The 24,821-nt window shown below is 33.5% G+C and overlaps 3 protein-coding genes across 7 annotated transcripts in view; 1 reads left to right on the plus strand and 2 right to left on the minus strand.

Moving 5' to 3' along the window:
• The window catches only part of LOC124422316 (E3 ubiquitin-protein ligase Rnf220-like), a 159,616-nt gene extending 145,141 nt beyond the window's left edge, over positions 1-14,475 (minus strand). For 2 of the 4 annotated variants that reach the window (XM_046958614.1, XM_046958613.1), the window contains exons 1-3: positions 12,722-14,027; positions 9,709-9,822; positions 5,152-5,758 (exon numbers count right to left, since the gene is read on the minus strand). In XM_046958614.1, the coding sequence (XP_046814570.1) occupies positions 5,152-5,758; positions 9,709-9,822; positions 12,722-12,787 (787 nt within the window). In that variant the 5' untranslated portion in view covers positions 12,788-14,027. The other 2 variants (XM_046958616.1, XM_046958615.1) reach the window with 2 other exon arrangements.
• Positions 14,476-15,140: 665 nt separating this feature from the next.
• LOC124422317 (zinc finger protein 250-like) lies at positions 15,141-18,468 on the minus strand. 2 transcript variants are annotated; one of them, XM_046958618.1, is made up of 4 exons: positions 17,972-18,465; positions 17,627-17,770; positions 17,279-17,546; positions 15,141-17,056 (listed from the first exon to the last, which is right to left on the minus strand). In XM_046958618.1, exons 1-4 carry the CDS (start codon positions 18,107-18,109, stop codon positions 15,708-15,710), a joined length of 1,899 nt encoding a protein of 632 aa, XP_046814574.1. In that variant the 5' UTR covers positions 18,110-18,465; the 3' UTR covers positions 15,141-15,707. The 2 variants fall into 2 exon arrangements, with proteins under 2 accessions (XP_046814574.1, XP_046814573.1); XM_046958617.1 differs by having other exon boundaries at positions 15,141-17,546; positions 17,972-18,468.
• A 190-nt stretch (positions 18,469-18,658) lies between these two features.
• On the plus strand, positions 18,659-24,821 carry LOC124422318 (TATA box-binding protein-like 1). Its single transcript, XM_046958619.1, has 5 exons — positions 18,659-18,816; positions 19,751-20,050; positions 20,236-20,486; positions 20,574-20,668; positions 20,748-24,821. The coding sequence occupies exons 2-5, from the start codon at positions 19,763-19,765 to the stop codon at positions 20,984-20,986; spliced, it is 873 nt and encodes a 290-aa protein (XP_046814575.1). The 5' UTR covers positions 18,659-18,816; positions 19,751-19,762; the 3' UTR covers positions 20,987-24,821.

Genomic DNA, 24,821 nt, shown 5'->3' on the forward strand with positions numbered 1-24,821 from the left:
ATTAGTTTAGTTGTAGAGATTAAATGTAAATAGATTCAAGGATATTTAATTTATAACGCAAAAAAAATTTCTTCGAACTATCTCTCCTTCTTTATTTTCATTTATCTTCGTTCAATTTTATCTTATTGGAAAAAGTAAAAATTAGCTATATGTATATGTGTGTGTATGTATATATATATATATATATATATATATATATATATATATATATACACATACATGCATTGGTGTATCTTATTTACAAAAAAAAAAAAAAAGAAAAAAAGAAATTAAAAATAAAAGATATAACAAGAATCGCATTTTAAAGATAGATCGAAGTTCATCGTAAGAAATACATTGAGAAAATTTGTAAAAATTTCCCCGTCAGAATACGTGTCTAATGCCTCTCGCATAAAACTCGATAAACGCCAGTTATGTCAATCATTCTTTAATGAGAATGCGTTTCATACAAGCGCCCGTACGAACGAGAGTATTGGCCAATAACGTTGATCGTTAACGAAGCACGGCGTACGTCGCGCTATTAAATTGATGTTCCACCTTGCCAATGAGAAATTGTATAAATATCAGAGCGCGTTGGTACCGTGTCGAACGTGACGTCGCGTTTACATGGATTCGCACGAAGAGCTGCAACGTAAAAAATCCGAAAAAAACAATAGGAATTCTCGAGTCTCTCACTCTCTCTCACTCTCTCTCACTCTCTCTCTTTCTCTCTCTCTTTGACGATAACAGAAAACAAAATTGCAAAACGGAAAGAGAAGATAGAAAAATATTTCTCTCTCGGAGAAAATTACAAAAATGTACCTACTAAAATCCATATCGTAAGCGGCTTATCGTTGCACCATGCGGCCTCTTCTTCCGCAATGTTTCTTTTATATCTACACATCGTTACTATCGAAATTCCAAGCATTTTTTGCATTAAAACAATAATAGAAAAATCAAAGAAAAAAAATTTATGACGTTAATGGACGCTAATGAAAGTTTCTGATGAATTAAATATTTACAACACGTTTTCAATTAATCCGGTATTAGTATTGTTTCCGCGAGATGAGAAAAACGTCGAAGACTTTCTTATAACTAATTCAATTTGAACGACGAAACAAATATCTAATGCAGTACATAATTAGATAAATACATACATCGAGATAAATAACTTGTACGATTAAAACTTGATAAATTGTAGACTTAACGTGATTGTACGATTAAAACTTGATGAATTGTAGATAAATAACTTGTACGATTAAAATTTCAAGAAAAATGTCCAAGTCGAATTGTTACGTTTACATTTATTTTTATTTATTTATTTACTTTTTTTTTTTTTTTTTCTTTCTTTCTGATACACTCGAATAGGACGATAATCGAATAAACAGCCACGAAAACACGTTTCACCAGTTTTACCGACTAGCACGCGTAATATAATCGGATGAAAAGCAATGTTAAAATGGTTGGGGATGTCGCGAATAACGAAAAAGCGAGTCCTCAAACTCGATTTATAATCAGTTCGGCGGGCATCTGATCGGTCGACAAGTAAAGCTCGCGTATCGTTCGATGCTCGACGTGGGAGCGTGCGTATTTATATGTCTATGTATCTATGTAGGTACATATGTGTATATTTGCCTGGGTGCATACACCCGAATTCGTGCACGTGCACCTTGTTCGAGTCGAACGGAGAGTTTCGGTTCCCCGATGGAAAGAGAGAGAGAGAGAGAGAGAGAAAGAGAGAGAGGGTGGAAGGCTCACCACCTATACCCTTCGCCACGATTTGGCAGCCTGTTTGAATGTTTTGCAACGAGTTTATTCGAGTTATCAATTTCCTGACAAATATCTGCATTTCCCTAGCCTCTCTCTCTCTCTCTCTCTCTCTCTCTCTCTCTCTCTCTCTCTCTCTCTCTCTCTCTCTCTCTCTCTCATACACACTCACTCTTTCTCTTTCCATCTCTGTCTCGCTCGCACCCTTTCAAATTTTCGCCCATTCACTCCCTCGTCAACGTCGATCCGTCCAAAGATACGCATCGATCGAGGCCACCGTGATACGATATTGCGCTATAAAGTTACACGTTTTTATGATGCACATTACATTAAGGTCGTTAGCGGGTTTAAAATTTGTATAAGCGAGAGAAAGAGAGAGGGGAGAGAAAGAGAGAGGGGAGAGAAAGAGAGAGAGAGAGAAAGAGAGAAAGAGAGAGGGAGAGAGAGAGAGGGTAGATCGATTCGCACGAACTCTTATAAGAGTTTTTAAAAGGAAATAAAAAAGGACACGCTCGGTGAGAAAGATATTTCTCTTCAAAGAAATACGAGTAGGTATTTATGATAAAATTCGATGATACTCGTGAATGAAAATTGTAACGAAAGCCAATCGAACGACACGCCAAATACTGCTACAAGCAATGATGGTCCTCGTTTAATCGGCCAACGATGAAACACCGTTGGGAATAATTTATTTATCGGAGCTCAATAATGATCGTTCTCGATGCTAGAACTTCTATAAACGTGACGGATGCTCGATCGGTATATACGTATGTGTATAACTATATGGGCGTGTATTTCCACACGTCAGAACATCGACCAATATTAGTATCATATCATTTTTTCCGTACCATTAGATCCAAATAAACGCAGTGTAAATGCGCCGAGTGCAATCGCAAATGATTATTTGCACATGTATCCATGACAATCTGTATGCGTTGGTAAGAGTAAGTGAGCGAACGAACGAACGAACGAACGAACGAACGAACGAACGAACGAACGAGAGAGCAACTCTCGAAAAACGGCGCGCTTGCGAGTGTTTAATCGAAATGGCGCATCGCTGGGCTCGAAATGGGTACGCGCCGGTACTGAGGCTCACATTGACACGCGAGAGATCGAATTATTTGCTAGACATTCCGCGATTTCCCGCAAATTTTCCAGTCGCTTGCATCGTCGATTTGAGCTACCCGGTAACTCTCCCTCCACTGAACCCCTCTCATCTACGCGAGTCGTATAATTAAATCGGATTAATTAAAAAATCCTTAGAATCGTCGAGGATAAATTTGATTGTTCATTAACGAACGATTTTTTTACGATTCGATTGATCTATCTGTAAAGATCAAGTCGATAAACAAGTTTTAAGTTTGTCATCGAAAAATGATCGATCATTCGATTACTTGTCTTGTTATGTAATATTTTTGTGACAGCAAAAAAAAAAAGAAGAAGAAAAGAAAAAAAAACTTTTTCCGAATATTTATAACATTTCAAGATTGACGCAAAAAAAAAAGATTAAATAAAAAGAAAAGAAACGAAAAGAAAAAAAAAAGAATAACTTGGAGAAGATTGTCGAAAATTTGGAGCAACGTCAGACCAATAGAAACGTTAATATTCACAGCTTCCTTCCTTTCTCTTCTCTAAGTGTAACGTGTACGGGCGTGCCCACAAAGTGAGTATCGACTAATTAGCGACGCGGTTAACGTCACAGGCCACGCGCAGTTTCCAACGGTCAAAGGACATTGTTATCCATCACGCTCCGATCTCTTCTCTCTCTCTCTCTCTCTCTCTCTCTCTCGCTGCTTTAGCTGTATTGTCTCTCTCTCTCTCTTTCTCTCTCTTTTTCTCTCTTTTCTACCCCTTTCAGTTTGCACCTTCACTTTTTCCTCGCGTAATCAAACGAAAATTAGTAGAAGAGAGAAACCTTTTTTCTTCCTTTCTCTCTCTCTCTCTCTCTCTCTCTCTCTCTCTCTCTCTCTCTCTCACTCTCCCCTTAGAGAGAATTTACAAAGCGAGTTTCCAACGGTAAAAGGACAATTCTAAAAGTAATGAGAGCACGAGAGGGAGCATTCTGGAAGGGCGATCCATGGCTCGATGAACATGTAGGAAAGAGAAACAGTGAACGAAAGAGAGAGAGAGAGAGAGAGAGAAAAAGCGGACGGCAAGGTAGCCGAGAAAAATGAATGGCTCTATCTTTCGGTAATTAAGACAGCCCCGGAAAAATAAACAAACTCGCGAAAACGATAACGAAAGGCTTTGCCGATGGGCCAGCTCTCAGTGAAGCAGCTGTTACGTTTGCCCAGGGCCGAGTCAAATAAACGGTTCTAGGTAGATTAAGCACACAAATCTCGATGCTCTTTCCCTTTATGCCGGACTCTCCTCTATACTTGCTCCTTTTCGGTCCAACTGTTTGTTGACACGACCGTGATACTCCTACCTACTATCATCCAAAAATATGATCGTGCTCGTTCCCATAAACTGGAACCTCGAAAATCCTAACTTTGGTCAACAAGCGATTAAATATCACGATTCTGAATATCTTGGATTTGCGTAATATTCATTAAACTAATTTTCAAATGATCTTAAATTTCATCTGTTCGACGACATTTCAATATGAATTTTTTGGAAAGGAATTAAGAAAAAAGAAAAGAAAAAAAAAAAAAGAAAAGAAAATAAATGACGAACCGTCAAATACTGTACAACTTTATCTACCGCGTTAACGTATTAACGAAGCTTTATTAGCACGTTTTACGCATGCATCCATGGAAATAATGATCGAGATTACTAACTCCCATCATTCTTTCCAGGATATGAACAGTTAGAGAGAGGGAAATATGGGTGAATCATTGATTATTATATAGTTCTCAATAATAAAAAAAAATTCATTTAAACATTTTTACAAAATCATTAGATTTTATCTCGTAATTCGAGATTCACCCATAGAGAGAGAAATTAAAGAACGGAAGAGTTACGGATTCAGCTAGAATCATTTCGTACTTTATCGATTTATCTTCAACACAAACACGTACATAGATACATAAAGATTATAACCAATAAAAAGATCAAACTCTACGTATACTTTAGATAGGAATATCCCATATATTCGAGCAAGTATTCTTAGACCAATAACTTCCGCGACTCTTCCAGGCAAGGAGAAAGCAGGAAAAATAAAGAGAGAAAGAGAGAAAGACAGAGAGAGAGAGAGAGAGAGAGAGAGAGAGAGAGAGAGAGAGAGAGAGAGAAGGAGAAGAAAAGTCGATAGGAGAATGGAAGGTAGTGGTGGAAGAAGCAAAGAATAGGTAGATGAAGATAGGTAAAGAGAGAAAGAGAAAGAAAGAGAGAGAGAGAGAGAGAGAGAGAGAGAGAGAGAGAGAGAGAGAGAGAAAGGTAGATAGATAGAGGCAGAAGACTCACGTCTGTAAGGTCGTCCCTCCTCGGGGGTGGAGCGCTCGGTGTTCTCGGATCCGGGTGTGGCGTTGGCGTCTCGATCCTCCTCCTCGGGGGTTGGGCCTCGATTCGGCGCCGAGCCGGTCCCGGTACCCGTCGGAGAACGGCTCGCGGAACCAGCCGGGCTGTGAGGTGCACCTTCCGGTCCAGAAGATAGCACAGATGAAACAGCACCACTGGCTGTACCACCAGCACCAGCACCACCAGTACCAGCACCAACGACGTTAGCAGAGCCCGAACCGGTGGCCGTGCTTCCTGGGCCCGAAACAGAGACGACTGCTCCTCCACCGGCGGAGGGAGGCAAGGACGTAGGCGAGAACATATTCGACATACTCGAAAGAGAGCCGATGCTTGGTAGACCCGAGCCGGCTACCGAACCGTTACCCGTCTCGACCTTGAGGCACTTGCTCGGTGGCGCGAACGCAGAAGGCCCAAGGGGCCTGAACCCAGCGAATGGTAACCGATGGTCCAGTGGATGAAGAAATTGTGGTGGCAGGTGAAGCATATGATGAAGACCGTAACCGAGGGACGCCGCAGTGCTGAACGGCACCTGGAGCTCCTTCGAATCTGTCACCTGTATCGCATTCATTTTCATCATCGTTTCTCTCCCTTTATCATCCCTTTCTTTATTTTACTCACAAGACAGAAATTTTCCAATGTTCGTACCATCGAACTTTCTTTATTTAAGACGATAGTAATTATCCAAATTTACCGATTCAAATTTCTCACTCGATGTTAATCACTGATACATATATAACCGAATAAAAGAAACACCAAACGAATGGACTACTGCAATGGATAAGGATTCATCGTTGCTTTTTCAAACGTTAAGCTCATTGCACACGATGGAACGTGATTTCGACGTAAACGAATCATATCTCTCTCTCTCTCTCTCTCTCTCTCTCACACTCACTCACTCACTCACTCACTCACTCACTCACTCTCTCTTTCTCTTTCTCTGTCTCTCTCTTTCTCTCTCTCTCTCTCTCTCTCTCTCTCTCTCTCTCTCTCTCTCTCTCTCTCTCTCTCTCTCTCTTTTTTAACTTTTCAACCAAACAAACCGTAATTTTCATCCATTCGTTATGGAAAAAACAGAGAGAGGAATTGAGAGAGAGAGAGAGAGAGAGAGAGAGAGAGAGAGAGAGAAAGAAAGAGGGAGTAACATATTTGCCAAAGCTTATTTTGTTTGTTGGTCTTTTTTTGTTCTTTTTTTATTTTTTTTAATGATACACGTTACACGTGGGAAATACGTTTCGTCAGCCGATGAACGAAACGTTACCCGATAAAATGAAACTGCGGTATTTCCATTACATGTAGAAAAGGTGAGCGCAGAAAAAAAAGAATATATATATATATATATATATATATATATATATATATATATATATATATACACATATATATGTATATGTAGCCATATAACTGTTCATGTATGTACTTTGCAATCGGTCAGTGTTGTGTCGGTGAGGACGAGGGATAAATATCTCGCGATACGTTTAAAAGTTAATGACACCTGATTGCGTTCGTTTTGATGTATTTCCGGGTACGGGAAGACGTAAATCCGTGCGCATACACGTAAACGCATAAACGGAAAGGACATAGACCCTTTTGAATTATTTCCAGTACGAATTTAACATCTTCGATGTAAACACATTTATAACGCGTTAAATATAACAACAATAACGACAACAAAATTGACAAGAATGACGCGATTCGAACGTACACATTGCATGACTGACCGTGCATCAACGTAAGCTGTTAATAGAAACCGATGTTTTTCGACGTTAAAAGCCTTATAAAATAATTCGTTCATTTTTCGTTATTTTTTTTTTTTTAATTTGTTTCTTCGTCCTTTTTTCTTCTTTTTTCCGTTTTTTTTTTTTTTTTATTTTTTTTCATTTTTCTTTTTTTATTTTTTTATTTTTTTTAATAACCACACCTCTCCCACAAGCCGAGCGAACGAGCATGGACTTAATAGACTCGTCAATCACACTCGAAATACACACGTTACACGCTACCGACGGCGAAGGATTCGGATTTTGACGGATTATTATAACACGATGGTCTCCCGTTATTAACAATATTACATCACGCAGCTTCCATACTACGAGCCGCATTCGAAGGTATTCAAATAACAATTCGAATTGTCGATAATTCTATCATATTTCCTCCCTCCCCATCCCTCCCCCCATTATCTATCCTCCTTGTATCTTTTATATAATAAAAAAAAAAAAGAAGAAAAAACGAACGACTTGAAATAAAAACAATAATAATAAAGATAAAAGTTAGAAAAATTTCGTGAAAGAAGAAAATAGATTTAAAAAGAAAAAAGAAAAAAAAACAAGAAAAAAGGAAAAAAAGAAAAGAAAAAGAAAAAACCAGGAGAAAAGAACTAGCAGAAAGAGGGTAGAGGTGAAAAGCGAACGTAGAAAACGAGATATCGATAAGCAGCTTTTGGATGAACATTTCATTCGACCGATAATGACATGGGCGATGAGTCGCGCGGGAATTAGTGCGGCACGATTAGTTTATTATTCTTTTATGCCGGTGGAAATGAGGTTTTGCGTTTGCCCCGCGTGTTTGCGCCTCGCTCCAATCAGTGATTTATTAGCTATTCATTATTATTTTAATTACCGGCGAGCGACCGCCGATACGTGACCACCGTGGTCCTCTCTTTTTTCACAAGCTTTACCAACAAATCGGTAACGACACGCTTTGTGAGTTTATAAACCGATACTTTTTTTGTTTTTGTTCAGTTTCATTTTATTTTCTTTTTTTTTCCTTTTTCTTTTTTTTTTTTTTAGTTTGTTTATTGAACCCCTTTTTCATCCCACTTCCTATGAAACATATGTATATTGATTTACATAAATTTATTTTGCATCTATTTCTTTTTTTAGCCAGACAAAAAGATCTTTTTAAATCTATATATAAACCTAAAAAAAATATGTGCGCGTCTGACAGAATGAAATATCCTTAAAATTGGAAGTATAAATACCTCAGTTATTTCAAACGATAGAACAAAATTTCATAAGTAATATACGTTTGATTCTATAGGATTGATACAAGACGATTAAAAATTTGTATTTAATTTCAAAAACACGACACTTTATGGCATCTCTATAAACGAAATCTAATCACCCCTCCCCCTCCCTCCTTTCCCCATACAAAAGTTATTGAATGAATCAAAACGAATTCAAAGTTTACGAAATACGAAAAATAAATCTTATGTATTATACATCATTTATTAATAAAATATTTATTATATATCAATAGCATTCCTGAGATGAAATAAAGCAAAGATATACATATACATACACATATAAAAAGTATGTATGTGTGTGGATGGGTGTATGCGTGTAAATGTTTGTATCTCCCCCTCCCTCCCCCCCTCTCTCTCTCTCTCTCTCTCTCTCTCTCTCTCTCTCTCTCTCTCTCTCTCCCCCTCTTTCTCATTGGCAATTAAGTCACTCCGAATTATCTCATCCACCTTGCTCCCCTTTTCTTTTTTTCTATTTTTTATTTCTTTTTTGTTTCTTCGCGCCGTTCTTATCGTGTCTTTATCGCGACAGCTTTTCGATACATTCGCACGCGCGAACCTGCCGCCGGCGAAGCTGCGGTTTACGTTACGGCGTGAACGTGTTTATCCGGCTCGCTGTACAAGGATTTACTTTCTTTCTTCTTGCGTTTCGCGACCGTGTAAAAGCCACTAACATTCTCGTATGGCTTATATTTTGAACGGTCAGTTGAAATCATTTTAAAATGTTAAATTTATTAATCGAATTGCATCTGAACATTTCGAAATATTCGATGGTACATATAGATTTTCTGCCTTTTATGTATCGATATACGATCGATATTATTAGCACGATATCTATAATAGAATTAAACCAATCGTCTTATACCATATTGTCCAAGTTAAACAGAATCACACATAATACATATATACACATATACCATATATCTATATATTATATGTGTATATATATATATATATATATATATATATATATATATACACATATAAAGAAACATGCACATTTACGAGTGTCCATAACATAGAGTAGGATAAAGCGACCATCTATTTCTACGCAACATCGAACATCGAAGCGCAACGGGGTACCATATGTGCATAAATCAAGCAACGATAATGCATGCGTATCGGGTGTTATCTTCAAGGCAATCGATTTTATACATCGAGGATCAAGGTTTCGAGGAGGACGAGGTTAGACGAAGAAATTCGTAAAAGTGAAGGACGAGGTTTATTAATGTGGTTTAATAAATTCTACCGGCTGTGCTTAAATGAAGGGATGTCGTACGAAGAAGAATAAAATAAAAAGAAAAAGAAAAAAAAAAGAAGTGAGCCAGTAAAGTGACAGAAAGTAATATAGAAATAAGAATAGAAATAAGAATTTGTATAAAATAAAGTATATACGCAGAAAAGCGAGGGGAGGGGGGCAAAAGGGAAAGAAACATGGTAACTGTTCCGGGGGAGAGTATAGGCGCGAGGAAGAAAGGGACACTAACTTGTGGATTGAAGGGTCTTTGCATTCTCAGGGCCTCGGGCAGTCCCCCGGCCTGCGAAAACACGACCAGGGACGGCGGTGGTAGATGATTCGGCACGTACGCAGAGTTATCCATCTAGAACAGACATGTTCTCGTGTTCCTTCCTTTTTTTCCTCACTGTCTCACTCTCTGTCTCTTTATCTATCTAACTATCTATTTATCTATCTATCTATATCTTTCTCTCTTGCTCTTATCACAATTCTTCTTCCTTCTCTTCTTCTTCTTCTTCAAATCACACTTTGCGCGAGTGAAAAAGACGAATACAAAAAGTAACCAATGCTGTTGATTCGTTCACAGGTAGAGAACAGACGATCGAACAATTTTTTTCAATGCGTTAACCGTTGTCAAATTAATTTCACATTGATCAATAAAGATATTGCATCATCTTTCGTGTATTTCTTTGTAAGGTAAAAAAAAAAAAAAGAGAAAAAAGAAATAAAAGAAAGAAAAAAGAATAAAGAAAGAAAAAAAAACCAATAACTATGAGAATTATTTTTACATCCTTTCTTTTTAACTCTATTCCCATTTCATTTTCTTTTATTTTTCTTTTATTTTTATTTCTTATCAGTCGTTATCGGATAAGATAGCCAATGCGTCGCTAAAAGAATACTCGACTTTTTTTCATTATTATTATTATTATTATTTGTTCTTTTTATTATTATTATTATTACTATTATTTTTTTATTATTATTATTATTATTATTATTATTATTATTATTATTATTATCATTATCATTATTGTTATTATTATTGTTAACTTCACGTATATTTTCCGTGTTGTGCCGACAAAGGAGATCGTATTATCCAATGGTTCTCTCGTCTGTCCTATTAATCGTCAGGTCTGCTAATTATTTCTCTCCGCATCGAATTGTTCGTCGTTAACACCGACTGCTAAACCAACAGCTTTTCTCCTACTACTGATGCTGTTAGTGCTGTTACTGGTGCTGTTACCGCTACTATTGCTGGTATTGCTGCTGCTCTTAATGCTGATGCTGTTGCTGTTGCTGCTGCTGCTGCTGCTGCTACTGCTGCTGCTGCTGCTGCTGCTGCTCTTGCTGCTAGTTCTAACCTTTCAACGGGACATATCGAATTCGATACGGGAGTAATTGCATCGATCGCTGCCAGACCGCCTTCTTCTTCTTTCTCGCTCTACGCAAAGTCACCGTTTCTAACGAGACGCGTTTCTAAACGAGAAAAGAAAAGGACACGCGGCTAAACCAGGGCGGGCGGTTTAAGAGAGTCGAGGATTGCAGCAGGAAATAATAATAAAAAGAAATATAAATAAATAAATAAGTAAAAAAAAGAAAAAGAAAAGAAAAGAGAGAGAGAAACTTGGCACGTATTTATATCAATGGAAAATCGAGAAACCTAAAGGCTACTATTTACATTGGGTCAATATCTTAAAAAATTTAATCAGTATTTAAAATAAATCGTCAGTATTTTTATAAGATGTTGATACGTGATATAACTGATGCAATCCAGACGCAACCCAAATTCAATCCTGACGCTAAATTATTTATAAAAATTGAAACAAAAATATTCATATATATAGGTACTTGCTGATCATTTGTTTTTATGAAATACTTATCATTAATAAAACTATATTGACCAAAATAAATAAAAATGAAACTTAAGGCGACACGCGCGAAAGAAAATCCTCTTGACGATTGATTATACGTTTTATTGATTAAGGGATCAATTTTTTTTTATTTTTATTGTTTCTTTTTTTCTTCGTTTTCTTTTTAAAGCAAAAATTACTCAAAAAGAAAGACAAGAACGATAAAAACAAGAAGGAAAAAAAGTCGATGAGAACGTTCGGCTCGGAAAAAAAGGAAAAAAAGAAAAACAAAACGAAAAAAAAGGGATAAGAAAATAAATCAAAGATCGAACGATTATGCACATATATAAGTATATGCGTGTGTACACATGATGTATCGACGATTTTAATCGAATCAACGCGAAAATCAATACTTGGACGATATTATGTCATCATCCGATACCGTCGAACGCAGCTAAAGCGCGATGAGCGCGTAACGAAATTCCGGATCATCGAATTCTACGATTACACTTCGACATTACCAATTATTTCGACGGTTGGCAAGTTTCGCGAAATATCGCGATACAAATTAATCTTGCGGCCCGACACGGCATCGACATCGATCGTGTTCTCATAGTTGTAGGTCGTTGTGAATACGATCAAATGATTCCGACGGCACGCGCATTACTCTCCCCCTCACTCTCTCTCTTTCTCTCTCTCTCTCTCTCTCTCTCTCTCTCTCTTTCTTTCTCTCTTTCCAAAATTATAGATGACTATGTGCATAAAAAAAGAAAAAAGTAGAAAAATAAATAAATAAATGAAAAAAAAATTTAGAAAGAACCGATCGTGTGAGTATCGTAATTTCTAGATAAATAATTATATCCGATGTCATAAAATATAATCGAATATCGAAGGATTAAAAATTATTAATATTCGTTTCGTCGATTGGACAACGTTTCTCCTACGTTCCTTTCTACGTCGTTGCAGAAGGCAAACGTTTAGGCTGGACACTTGTTGCACCGAACTTCTCCAGTCACTCGTAACAAAATTTCTTAACGGGTTTAAACAATTATATTACGTTCTAACACGATATATCAAAATGTATCCTTTAATTTAACTTCCTTACACATTTGTGTGCGTGCGTGTGTGTATGTGTGTATGTGTGTATGTGTAAGTGTTAAATGTGTTTTTTCACGATTCAAACTTTCGTATACTCGTTCTTATCATAACGATCTCATCGAGAAGAATAAATCTCTTGTAGAAATTAATTCAAATTTTTGACGGAATATATACTTGGCAGCGATCGAGCGAAGATCAATCGTTGTAATTCGATGAACGAAGAAAATAAAAGAAAAAGAAGAAGTATTCGAATCGGCGAAGAGCAAGAAGAAAATATTAAATAACGTATAGGTATATCCTAATCACCAATGACCGTACATTTTCCTCGTGTGCACTGAAAAAGTCGTGCGCGGCAAGCCGCGACATACGGCTATCCGAGAACATTCACACTACTCTTTCCTGTCAGATCCTCTCTGTTTTGATCTTCTCTTATCCGTCGCTTTGCAAACGACTAGTTTCGAGTTTCTTCTCGGGGCGCACCATATTCCGCATGCCACACGTCTCGACGTTAGATGATAAAAGTGAGACAAATAAAATACGACGGTGTCAACCTCGATCTTGTAATAACGGATATAACAACAATAATGATAACAATGGTAATAACGCGATACGTGAATTACGTTCTCTCGGTAAAAAAAAAAAATTGAGAACGTCTAAACGTCGCTAGCGCGTTTCGAAGAACGCGCCTTGTCGAACCTAACCTCGATTAAGCGCAAGAGCACCCGAACACCGGCGCGGAGACTGGCGCGACGTACACTGACGGTGGCTCACGATTCGCGCGCTTTTCCTCTCCTCTCTCTCTCCCTTTCGTTTCGTCCTCGTACGGCGGCGTACGTCACGCCGTAGTACATCACGATATACTTCGCTGCCGCTGATGGTGCTGCTGCTGCTACAGTGGCGGTGCGGCAATAGCCAGAGACGAGGATTCTATCTTTCTCTCACCCTCTTTCTCTCACTCTCTCTCACTCTCTTTCTCTCTCTCTCTCTCTCTCTCTTTCTTTCTCTCTCTCTTTCTCGCACGCGCTATCTCGAAAGACGAGAGAGAGGGTACAAGTAGCGCCTGTGGCGCGACTTCGAAATTCAAACGGAGCACGCGAGCCCGCCACACTCTCTCTCTCTCTCTCTTTCTCACTCGCGAGACCTAACCTCTCCGTGGTCTGTCAGAAAGAACATGCGACTTTACGCGTCCGATATCTCAAGCGGTATTAGTAACGGTAATTGTGGTGATTTACTCCTCGATCGACTCATCCTATGCTACCGTAAATAAACACGATACTTCGGTGAGCCGGCAAAACTGGACGGTTCGTTTGGACGGATAGGTTGGCTCGTTGTAGGATGGATATAGGAAACGAAGTCGTCGCGAAAGATTATACAGAAACTAAAAACATGAATCGAAAGAGACAGAGAGAGAAAAAGTAAGTGAGGAAGGAAGGGTAAAGGAGAGAGGGAAGGAAAAATAGAAGGGATAACGAGGAAAAGCGAGATGAAGGAGCGAAAAGCGTACGAGGAGGGAAGGGGGAAGCTTGGCGTCGGGGTGTTACGTTTGCGGGTGGAAAAGGACAACCACCAGGGCCGTGCGAGCAACCTCGTGGACATGCGAGTGCAGACTGATTGGAGCATGGAGTATGAGGGTACTTACCCACGAGCCCTGAGTACGGCGGCGGAGGTGGCGGTGGAGGTGAGGTGGAGGCGTGGAGGCACCGACCGGCGGCGGTGGTGACGTGCGCGCGTGTTTTCCGCCGCCATGACTGGCGCCACTGTAGCACTTCTCGAACGAATACGCAGGCGCGGGATGCGCACTCGTCTATGCGCACCTGACTTGTCGCGACGTGCGAGCTTCAATCGCGCGTTGTCCGTGCAACCGGTAGCGTCTTGAGATTTTCATCTCCTTGACTTCTTCTCTAAACAAGTTAATTTTCTCTGCTTCTCTTCGTCTCTAATCTCCTTCTCTCTTTCAAAAATTATTTTACGATCTTCTGCTTCTAACACTTTCTCAATAGTTTCTTTACAACTCAAGATATAGCCATTTAGAAGACATTTCGAGTTTATTTTTTAATTAAATGTAGGCAATCGTTTACCACATATTTCTTTTCATTTACTATGTATTTTATTACTAGCTTTTCAGTATGGATAAAAAGTGTACGTGAGAATTGAATGTGTAATCGTTAGAGATTTCACTATATTTTTGTATTATATAACCTTCCAGACCTAAAAAAAAAAAAAAAAACGATGAACATGTATATGTAATTATATAAAAATTTTAAATATGTAATATCATGACTTATTGAATTATTTCATAAATTGAACCATTTCATTATTATGCCTCCTGTTATGAATGGATCTTTGAGATACACAGATATCAATATGACTTCATTTCTCGAAATATTTTTAATAGCATTATAAAAATCATCTTAAAAATTCGTTATGCAGATAGATGGCGTACGTGCATAGTCAAAGGTACAATATAATATGTTATCGACATTACCAAAGACGAATTTTCACGCATTTTACTCATTTATCCAAGTAGATGGCACATTCACATTTAGACACGTTACCGACATCAGGTAAGAAATAGCATTCTTACTCGCTATTGTCACTTAGTTTGATAATGTCGCGTATGACTTTACCAGTAAAATAATTTACACCAACAAATAAAACAGAAAGTTTAAAATAATTAAAATTAATATTAAAGATTACATGTAAAGGTAGGTTATAAAGATTGCTAGATATAATAAACTTATAATTGAAAAATTTTTATACAATTGTGACCAATATACTAGATATTTATACAATTACACATTTTACATATACCCATCGTACAGGATTAAAGAAACTTGCATTTGAATATACGAGAAGAAATAGTTTTAAAATTAATAATGGTTTTCAGTCTTACATTACAAATATTACAAACATCGAATATAAATAAAAGATAAAAAAAGTATTTTTGTAATATACAATGTTACACAAGGAAAACAAAAATTGTTCAGTAACAATTTTCTATACACCCGCGAAGCAATCTTTCATTGTTTAATTAATTCATAAACTTTATAAATCGTGATCCTTTAAAACTATTAAATAAGTTAAAAATTATGCTCTATAGCATTGTATAATTCAAGATATAAATTATCGTATGATGATCGAACATTAAAGGTGAAATTAAAGACTTAATATTTCCAATAAGGAGATATATACGTTAAGTTAATTGACTTACGACCACAAATTCTGCCTTCTTCAAGCTAAATGTCTATTTCTTTAACTTTGAACAAAAAATGTTGGAGGAAAAATAAAAAACTTTTTAATAATATTAGCCATACTGTATAAGATTCAAAAGAGCATCTACATTCTCTTTTTCTGCTTCTTCCTGTGGAATAACTTGTGTAACATCTTGATTTAAAAGAACTTGTTCTATGAGAACAGTTTCTGTATCTACTTCTTCTACAGTTGTAATATCTTCTCTTGATTCTTCTTCTGTATTACTATTTTTTCCTCCATTCTTCTTCTGTTTCGTTCTTGGTCTATCATTATGAATTTTCATATGACGTCTCAAATCATATTTTCCTACAAAACGCGCATTGCAAATTTCACAACCAAAAGGTTTGCCACTAGCATGAGTCCACATGTGACGTCTTAATGCTGCACTAAATGTAAATGCAATTCCGCAAACATTACAAATGTAAGGTTTTTCTCCTGTATGTATAAGACTATGATCTTTTAATGTAGCTCTTTGATTAAATCTCTTCCCACAAACTTCACATGTATAACTTCTGGGATTCGAATGAATTCGTAAATGATTCAGAAGGTTCCCTTGTTGCGAAAAACGTCTACTACATACATTACATTTAAATGGTTTTTCTCCTGTATGAACACGCATATGAGTCTCAAGAGTACGATTATTCAAGAATCGTTTACCACAAACTGTACATGGGTATTTTGGTAAATGAAGACCTTGGGGATCCAAATGTGTAATTAAGTGTCTTTTGTAATTACCTTTATGGTTGAACATACGTGGACATTGACTACATGCATAAGGTGCTCCATGTACATGTGTTACAATGTGATTTTCTAATTCTAATTTTGTTTTAAACCTTACACCACATTTTGGGCAACGATGTCTTGGAAAATCAGTATGACAAACCATGTGCCGCTTTAAATATCTCTTTAAGGTATACGCTTTATTACATATGAAACAAGAATATGGAAATTGTCCTGTATGTGTTTTTACATGAGTTCTTAATTCTCTGTGACTATCGCAATCCTTTTCACAAACAACACAAAAGAATGGACCACTACTTGGAATATGATTATCAATAGTATGAAGTAAAACACCTGTAAGCTTATCATAATTCTGCGAACATAAAGTACACTGATATTGTATTGTATTATTCTCAGTTTTTATTTCTTTGATCCTAGTTATTGTATCATTTAAACTTCCTAAAATATTATCTTTAGGATCAATGAAGTAATCTGAATCAGTATCATCGCTTTCTCTTAAATCCACATTCTCTGTTGTATTACAATCTTGTTGGATGTCAAGCTTCATTTTATCCTCCTGCTCTATTATTACTGATTTATCTGTTGATACCAATTGCCAAGTTTCATTTTCAATGTTTTTAATACTCTTTGATTCCGTATTATCAGATATATATATTGTATCTAAAAATTCATCATTTGTACTAGATTTTTCAAAATTCTCTTTACAAAATGATGGTTTAATACTATTTTCATCTTTTGGCTTGCGAGGATTATTATGATCCTCTGATTTGATAGAATCCATTACTGTATCTCCTATATATACTACTGTACGATTTAAATCGTGTGAACTAAGAGTATTATAGAATTGATTGACTAATTCACTTTTAATACTATATAATTTACCTTGCTGATCAACATTGATGATCTTATTTAAATGATCTGGAATCTTATCTGTTTCATTACTCTGATTCAAATCCATAAATGATATTATTTCTAAAGATTGTTCTACTTCATCTTTGCTTACTTTAATCTCCTTATTTAATTCATCATTAATAGAACTTGCGTAATTAACAGAAACTGTTTCAGAAGAATCGAACGAACATTTATTTTCTGCTGATTCTTTGCTTAACATTACAGAATCTTGTTCATTTTCATTTTCTTCAATTTCTTCCTAATAAAATTTAATAGAAACAAAATGATTATATATTTATATATTATATAAATATAATCAATGTAGATGGAGTAAATTACCTTGATATCCTCCATTTGTGTATCAAACATCTTTCTAAGTTTTTCTTCTGTCGCTTGTACTTGTAATTTAAAATCATAAAATGCAACAGTCCGATAAGCACATTTGGCGCAAAGCATGTTTGGTAATCCATCATATCTATCAATCTAATCGAAATAATTTTCAATGCATATTAATTTTATACAAAACATTGTTATATATAAATGATTTTATGTGTTAATTTTTTGAGGTTATAAATTTTCAATTAATATCTGATCTTTATGAAAAATGTTATCTTAATATAGTACAAAGAAAAAAAAATTGTATAGGCTTCGTTAAATGATTTTCACATTTTTTTTCCTGCTAACCTGAACAGAGGTAAGTTCAGTAAGTTTTTCAGGCAAATTTTTGCTACTAATAGTGTCGTCATCATACATTGGCAAAAGTACACCATCAATTTTCATGCATGCACGACACATATTCCTGCAGCAAACTTCCCAGCTCATCGTTGAAATTTTCAAATAATTATGAAGAGACACTTGAATAAGACTACCTTCGTAGAAATATAAACAAATACATTTCACATTTCGCGGTCAAACCATTCGATGATCTACATTACGTCCGATATATGTGTAGTCATAGGTTATGTGCTTAACATAACATATCTTACATAATACACCAGGCAAAATCGGTAAATAATTTTTCTAAAACGTATAAATACGTTTTTTCATTTATTCGATATACAAAATTATCATAATCGTTATAAATCTTATTTTTCTTCTTTTTTCCTTTTCTCATAACATTTTACAATGTCATAATAGATCATTTATATTTCTTATGTAGCACAAATTTAAAACGATCATATATAAGTGAACCTATAAGATCGCACTTGAAAGCCGAATTGTAAGCTCCAATGAATTTTAATTGGTCAATATTATTTTAACGTATCGTCATTGGTCATTCATAAATTTATCCTTTCCTTATTGGTCGTAATAGTTCAGATTAGAAAAAAATAATAATATGAATCGTGCCTTAAGCTCCATAGATGTTTCTGGTTAGTAGTCAACGTGATAACCAGCGGTTGCCAGTTTAAAGAACATGGCTGAAAACAATGACTGCAGTTATTGAGCTAACTCTACGATTTCTTCGCACTTGTCAACAAAGACATTAATATTGAAGCGGTAATAAAGTGAAAAATACATTATAGTTAAAAGTAAGTATTTTCCTACGAATATTTCGATTAACCCTTCGTCTATAAATTGATTTATTTAAACTGTTGTACTAGTTTTGTCAACATCGATGTAATAGTATCCGTTTCCTCTTTAGAGACGCTGTCATCTAAAATTTTAATAATTAAAACATTACTTATATTTAAAAATTGTTCTCACTTGATAAATATTTTGCATGCTCGCTTTGTATGTGTAATACTTGAAAAATAAATTTTTTTTAAGGATCTATAGACCTTGAGTCACTCCTCATTTCTTCATCGAATTCTGTAATATTTCTTAAAATGAAATAAAATGCATAAATTATATTAGGATTTAAATATTTTCGAAAATTTGATAATAATATATAAATCATGCGATTATCTAAGTCGTATATATTTATGAACGATTTACAGTATTTAAAACTTAGTATTTTTTTAAATATTTTTTAACTCGTCCTCATGTATAAAATAATACTATTCTATACAGATATATATCGTGATAATATTCTAAAAAAATATTTCTAAATGAATTAATTTTATTAGAGAATATGCTGATTATATATTGCTATCTTATATTACGTTCTTTTAATTCTCATGATTCAGACTGCTACTATATCTCTAAGATAATATTCATGTAATATCATAACCAACAAACATTCCATAATTGAATACAATAAAAGATGTTATTTCTGATTTTTGATATATATTTCTTTCGTCATTTTTATTTTTATTTTACCTGTTAAAATTAATATGATATATATATATATATATATATGCGTGCGTGTGTGTGTGTGTATATATATGTACATATATGTATATATATGTATATATATGTATATGCATGTATATATAAATATACATACGATATATTTATAAATTATTAATTATTTAAAATATTAAAGAATAAAATATTTTATAAATATTTTCAATTTTGTTTTAGGTATATAATATTATGGCAACTGCTATTCAAAAAAATAGCATGAAACCTTTAACAAATAGATCTTTAAATCATGTAGAAAATGTAGACAATTTAAATAACAGTGATATATGTACTGAAACAAAAGATAATGGACTCTTTAAAGAAGAAATTGAAACATGTATGACTGAATCAGAACAAGAAACACCTGAGCTTGATATTGTTATTAATAATGTAGTTTGTAGCTTTAGCGTAAGATGTCATCTTAACTTAAGAGAAATTGCACTTAATGGCTCAAATGTTGAATACAGAAGAGAAAATGGAGTAAGTAGAGATATTTTTCTATTTCAGCTAATTAAATAATATTTCTATATAACAAATGATTTGATTATGATTTTAATATAAAGAGGAATCATAACAATATCTTTTAATTTTTTGATACTAATCAGTTAAATACAGATTAAAATTTATTTTTAATGTAAAATCACATTTTCGTATAAAATTTCCAGATGATCACAATGAAATTGCGGAGACCATATACCACTGCTTCAATTTGGTCTTCAGGAAAAGTAACTTGTACTGGTGCAACTAGTGAAGTCGAAGCAAAAATAGCAGCACGTAGATTTGCACGTTCTCTTCAAAAATTGGGCTTTAAGGCACGGTTTAATAATTACAGGGTGGTTAATGTGTTAGGTACATGCTGTATGCCATTTGATATCAAAATAACATCGTTTTCAATATGTCATAAAGAAAATGCTGAGTAGGTATATTTTATCATTAATGCAAATGTATCTAAAATAAAGTAAGATTTTAATTTTGGTACGTAGTAAGATATATCATATTTTAGCTATGAACCAGAATTACATCCTGGTGTAACATATAAATTGAAAGAACCAAAAGCAACATTAAAAATATTTTCTACTGGAAGTGTTACAGTAACTGGTAAATAATTGACTAATCCAATACATTATGGAGCAAATCAGCTTTCCTATCATTAAATATATACATAATAATATTTCAGCTCCCAATGTTGCTGCTGTTCAAGCAGCAATAGAATATATCTATCCGCTAGTCTATGAATTCCGCAAAGAACGTTCAGTAGAAGATAAGTTGGCATTGGAAACTAAGAAACGCAGATTAAGTAGGAAGAGAAATCAAGAAGAGTTCCTACGTGACACAAATCTATTATATGATCCTATGTTTTCCCCATCTTCATCTTCTGTTGATGAAGAAGTTGACAGTGATGCCAGTTGGGACTGAACTGTTTATCTTATTATTTTTTTGTTGAGTATAAAACAATCATGTGTATATTTCGTTCAATTAAGAACGATTACAAATTGCACTGGACAATTGCTGCTGCTAAGAGTGAAGTGATGCATAATTCATTTTCTTAGTGTCTGACAAGTGCGTGAGTGTCAAAGACAATAGTGTACATTTATGTGCACTTTAATCTGTAATTATCTTTGCACGTATCAATCTGACTGACTTATGTTTTTAAAATTACATCCCTCATATTTTCATTCTACCACAATATATTAGGCATAAACATCTCTCTTAGGCATATATGGAACATGTCATTCTTATGTATACTATCATTCACTTTTGAAAAGAATATTTGGGATGTATTTAGTAATATTTCTGACAAGACTTAGTTCATATAAGGGATCACTCGTTTGTATTTATGCTTTTAAGAATTATAAAAATTAAAATTAGGTAATAGAAAAGATATACATATATACGTTCTAATAATTCAGATTGCATCAAACGGACAATCTTTGGGCTATGCAGACAAGTGCCACCATAATAATTGATTGGTGATATGTATATTTCTTTTATTTTTTTCTTTTGTTTTATTTTTTTTTACATACAGATTTGTCTGTTTACGTTTAATGAACGTATACTGTGCCAAAGATGGATGTTCAAAATTTGATGTTACAATTGAAAAACATGGAAAACTACAAATTTATTTCACTGCTGTAACATTTAGCTTTTTCATTAATATAGTCTGCTTTAATGAATATAATAGTATTTTAATATAATAATCTATATTTTGCGATGTTTCTAGAAAGAGTATATAATATCGTTGATTCATCAGACTGTATCAAGCAAAAATACTATATATATATTTAAGTTTGTATAATCAACATTAATAATAGCCCATTCTCGATCAAACACACGACAGATTTATTTAATACATTCAGATCAAACAGTTATCTACAATGTATCATTGCTATCATTATCCTATAATTATATAGGATATGAATATAGATCAATGACATTTTCAGCTGTTAACTTACTGACACTCATGTGTTAATTATTTTGTATATGAAAGTTAGTGTTATTATATTATTAGGCAGTATTAAGATAAGTTCGTCGATAATTATGATAAGAACTATAAACTTATGAAATATCACAAATAATTCTAGGCAATAACAAATATCATAATTTGTGATATTATAAGTCCAAATGCATATTATTTATGTGTATGTATACAGATGATCACAGATCAAAAAAAAATTCTTAGTTCTTACTAAAATACTCTCTAAATTTTTAAAATTGTATGGTGAACATTTTAGTAGCAATGTACCAAAGTTACAAAAAATATCAAAAAATAAATGATAAGATACTTGAAATAAATGGCAACTGGAAGATCTGATAGTATAATAAATAAATAATTGCAAGACTAGGAGTAACAAATAAAAAGTATGGGATGTGTTGTATGTGTATAAGTCTGTCAAAATAAACAAATTCTCTCTAGACTAAATACTTCACAAAATGCTACTTTAGAATGTTTGAACGAATGTGGGCTGTTTTGCATTGATAATATTACTATATCAGGATTTTTTTTTAATTCGAACATTAAAGAATTTGCCATTTACAATAAAAAAAAAGAACTAAAGGCTTAATATTCACTTGCTGCCTCATTTATTCTTGCTCATAAAAATATATTATGGTTGTTGATGTTAGCTAATGCACAGCATAAAGAAACTATAAAAGTGAAGTTTATAAAAAGTGCATATATTATTTTTTAATCAAAAGCAAAATAATATAAAATTTCTTACGAAAGTAATGAAAGAGAATTTGTGTTCTTGCAAATTCTAAATACAAAACTATTAATTGTATGACTTGCATATATAAATATCTGATTTTTCAGAATATGTGTGAAAAATATAAACCATACAGTATCAATATTAGTTAAAATCAACTTATATTGTTTATATAAGGTTATTTATATTTTGGGAATGCTAGCACTCGTTAAAGTAACTATTACAATTGTTATTTTGCAGTTATTTATAATTTGGAAGTTTTGCATGATATAGTAAGTGCATTTGAAATATATTATATTAATAGATATCTATATATTCAAAAAATTCAGAATTCAGAAAGACCTCATTCTCTTTAAAATTTTTTGATTATAAACTAATAATACATTATTTATCAACAAATAAGATTTATGAACAAATTATTAGATATAATTAGAATAACAATTTTGAGTGATCCCATCATATAATATTACAAATTATGATGATTTTTTTATGTTGTCATATAGCTAGCACATTGTCAAATATTGTTGATGATCTGGAATGATGTTTAACCTAATGTTTTGAAGAAGTTCATTTCATTTTTATAATTTTTTTCATACTTTATTTTTACCTCCAAAAAATTATAATTTTAATGCTTGAATTGTCAAGCAAAAGTCACTGCCTATTATACAAAAGTTTTGGTAGAAATTGGACATTTTGAATGCAATTGAGAATATGTAATATTCCTTTCTTTTTTTTGTTCATAATATAAGACGTTTGATTATCTTACGGTTGCATAATATAATCCTTATATGAGCTATGTTTGCTAAATGTATATATAGTACATATAAAAAAATAGGCAATGTGGCATATTATTGACATGAATCGATAAGGAAAATTATATATACATATATATACTATATATAAATATATATATATATATTATATATATACTATATATTATATATAAATATATATATACTATATATAAATATATATATTTCCTTACTACATATATATATATTGCTAGACTTTAAAGTGCCAGGCTTTCTGTATGTCTTTGTTGCAAAAACACAATGCTGCATTGTTATTATTATTTTTTTTTTATTTCAATGATTTTAATATAAAACGATTAAGTTGTGCACAAAGTACATTAATAGAATTTTTCTTCTTTATTTTTCTGAATACAAGAGTTCCTTTTTAAAGCTCTGAGAAATAGATAATCAATTATATATTCGAAAAACTTTCGTTATAATCTAAATAGACCAAATGTACAAAATGAGACTGAACTGCTTCTATCGCATTTATTATTTTCCTATACATGTAAGACAGTGGAATTTATATAGTCTGATCGAATTTCACTAAAAAACACTTGCTGGATATATAAATAGTAATATTTTATTTGCGTCATCACTCAAACAATATTTAATATCTGCTATTTCTTTTCTTTCTGTTTTCTTTATTTTTTTAAGTACTTTGACTTTGTCATAATCTAACTTCGCACTAACTGAATTATAATTATAATGTTAAATTTCTCGATATGATTATAGAACAAAAAAAATTATATATATATAGATATTTTTTTTTTTTTTTTTTTTTTTTTTTTTGCAAAATTGAAGTAAAGAGACATGACAGAAATACGTCGGTGCGCGACAGACTGCAATATTAAATATTATACTTCTTAAAACAAGAAAAAAGAAAAAGAAAAAATATGTCTGAATACATCTGGAATAGTTTGAAAAAGCTTAATACATATTATCCGCACAATATAAAATTGAAACAAAAAAAAAAGTTAAATAAATAAAATCATTAAAAATATGCTTGCTTGATTTTCGTAGATTACTCTCGTTACAGCGATATGTGATATTATATCAATATATTTAATTAACAAGAATTCTGTAATTATCGCATATACACATCTTTAGCAATAAATAATGATATCATAGAGAAATTATTCAAGATTGTACATGTGAAACAAAGAATCGTTTAATCCTATGTAACGATTGTACTCGTTATATGGATGTGAAATAGCTTATAATAAGAAAAATAAAAATCGTATATTATCACAATAA

The sequence above is a fragment of the Vespa crabro genome, chromosome 2 (assembly GCF_910589235.1).
Source record: "Vespa crabro chromosome 2, iyVesCrab1.2, whole genome shotgun sequence".
NCBI lineage: Eukaryota > Metazoa > Arthropoda > Insecta > Hymenoptera > Vespidae > Vespa > Vespa crabro.